At 55.4% G+C, this 1,929-nt stretch overlaps 1 protein-coding gene across 1 annotated transcript; it reads left to right on the forward strand.

The window, feature by feature from the left end:
* Positions 1 to 325: 325 nt before the first annotated feature.
* Positions 326 to 1,929, forward strand: RNF126 (ring finger protein 126; the record flags this gene model as incomplete). The annotated part of the gene is made up of 5 exons (XM_009071515.1): positions 326 to 394; positions 473 to 542; positions 723 to 816; positions 1,244 to 1,359; positions 1,560 to 1,929. Coding segments are annotated over 5 exons (499 nt in total), but the record flags the coding sequence as incomplete, so codon positions are not given.

Raw genomic sequence — 1,929 nt, forward strand, 5'->3', positions numbered from 1 at the left:
CCCTGGTCACTGCCAGGTGTTGCCAAAATGTTGTCCTCACTGTGAAGGGAAACAGGAGAAAGCAGCAGACAGTGTTTGTGGGACTCCATCCTGGGAGCCACTCAGCTTTGTGTCAGGAATTTTCCCCTCGGGAGTAACACACTGGGACTTTGTCAGTGGCCAGTCACTCCATAGGTTGCAATTGCAGTTGCTACAGGGTTTTTTTTACTTTCCCTCGAGGATGTGGCAGTATTCAGTGTATTCAGCTTCTCCCCCCACGTCGGGTGCTGGGCTGGGAGCCGTCAGACACCAATTCTTACACCATCCTGGTTTTGTTGTCTTTCAGAATTATCCAGCAGCTGGTCAATGGAATTATTGCACCGACCACAATTCCAAACCTAGGCCTGGGCCCTTGGTGAGTTGGAGGATGTGCTGCTCACTCTGGCAGTGGTTCGTGCTCACGGATGAACTCACTTGTGTCCTTGCTCCTCAGGGGAGTCCTGCACTCAAACCCGATGGACTATGCCTGGGGCGCCAACGGCCTGGATGCGATCATCACGCAGGTAAAACACGCGCGGTTCGTGTCCAGTGAGGTGCTCGGGGGGCAGCACCTGTGGGGGCAGGAGTGGGACCTGGGGGCTGCAGTGCAGGCAGTGTGGGGTGCCTGGCTCAGGACACAGCGCGTCCCATGTGCTGCAGAGCTCACCTCTCCCTCCTGCCTGTCTGGCCGCTTGTTTTTCCAGTTACTGAATCAGTTTGAAAACACTGGACCACCGCCAGCAGACAAAGAGAAGATCCAGGCCCTCCCCACCATACAGATCACACAGGAGCACGTAGGTACGTGTGTCTGCTCCAGGGAGTCCTGCACAGAGAGCTCTGGGGAAGCTCTGTAACGTTGTCTTGGGACTTGAATTTTGTCTGCTTGTACCTTCAAGGCCTAAAGCATTTCAAAGAGAGGGAGAGAGCTGGAGTGGCTCTGTTACATTCACACAAACCAAAGAGCAGTGTAGGTTGGATGGATTTGCCCTGGGGAGACAAACTGTTGTGAGAAGTTCAGTGTGGATAGAGATGGAAAAGCAGAAGGGCAGGATGAGGCAGCCTCGGGACAGGGGGAGGTGGGGTGATGGTGGGGAGACTGCAGAGCACCAAGCTTTCCTCTTGGCAGGGATGGGGCACTGGTGGGGAAGGGAAGGGGGTGATGTCAGGGGCTTTGTGTGCCACTCTCCACGTCTCAGCTGTGTTTGGCTTTCCCTGTGTGAAGCAGATTCCGGGTTGGAGTGCCCTGTGTGTAAGGAAGACTACACAGTTGGGGAGAATGTGCGGCAGTTACCGTGCAATCACCTGTTCCACGACGGCTGCATAGTCCCCTGGCTGGAGCAGGTGAGTGGGGGCAGAGCACTGGGGGTGTCTGGTGGTCCTCTGTAAATATTTTCCTACCTCTGTGATGGGGCCAGAGCACAAGCAGCCTTTGATCAGAGGAAGGACTGACACCCCAGGCTGCTCCTCGAGTGCTGCTCCCGTATCGTGTTTCTAATGCCATTTCCCGTGTTTCTCCTTCTGTTTTTGTCTGCTCCCCAAAGCATGACACGTGTCCTGTCTGCCGGAAAAGCTTAAGTGGACAAAACACTGCCACAAACCCCCCAGGACTCACGGGAATGAACTTCTCATCCTCCTCCTCCTCCTCTTCATCCAGCTCACCGAGTAATGAAAACTCATCGAACAACTCATGAATCTTAACGCACCCTCTGTCCCCGGGGCCCCCACTGTCCCCTCCCCCCCCCGGCCACCGCCAGCAGCCAAAGGCTTCCAGAGCAGAGCGAGGGGAGGGGACCAGGGGGAGCAGCACCCCCAGAATTCCCTTTTGAGTTCTGAAGACACGGAGACTCTGGGCCCTTCAGAGATGAGAAGTCTCAAGTTCTGTGATGACAAAGGGGGGAAAAGAGCTCTGTC

The sequence above is a fragment of the Acanthisitta chloris genome, unplaced genomic scaffold (genome assembly GCF_000695815.1).
Source record: "Acanthisitta chloris isolate BGI_N310 unplaced genomic scaffold, ASM69581v1 scaffold35733, whole genome shotgun sequence".
Classification (NCBI taxonomy): domain Eukaryota; kingdom Metazoa; phylum Chordata; class Aves; order Passeriformes; family Acanthisittidae; genus Acanthisitta; species Acanthisitta chloris.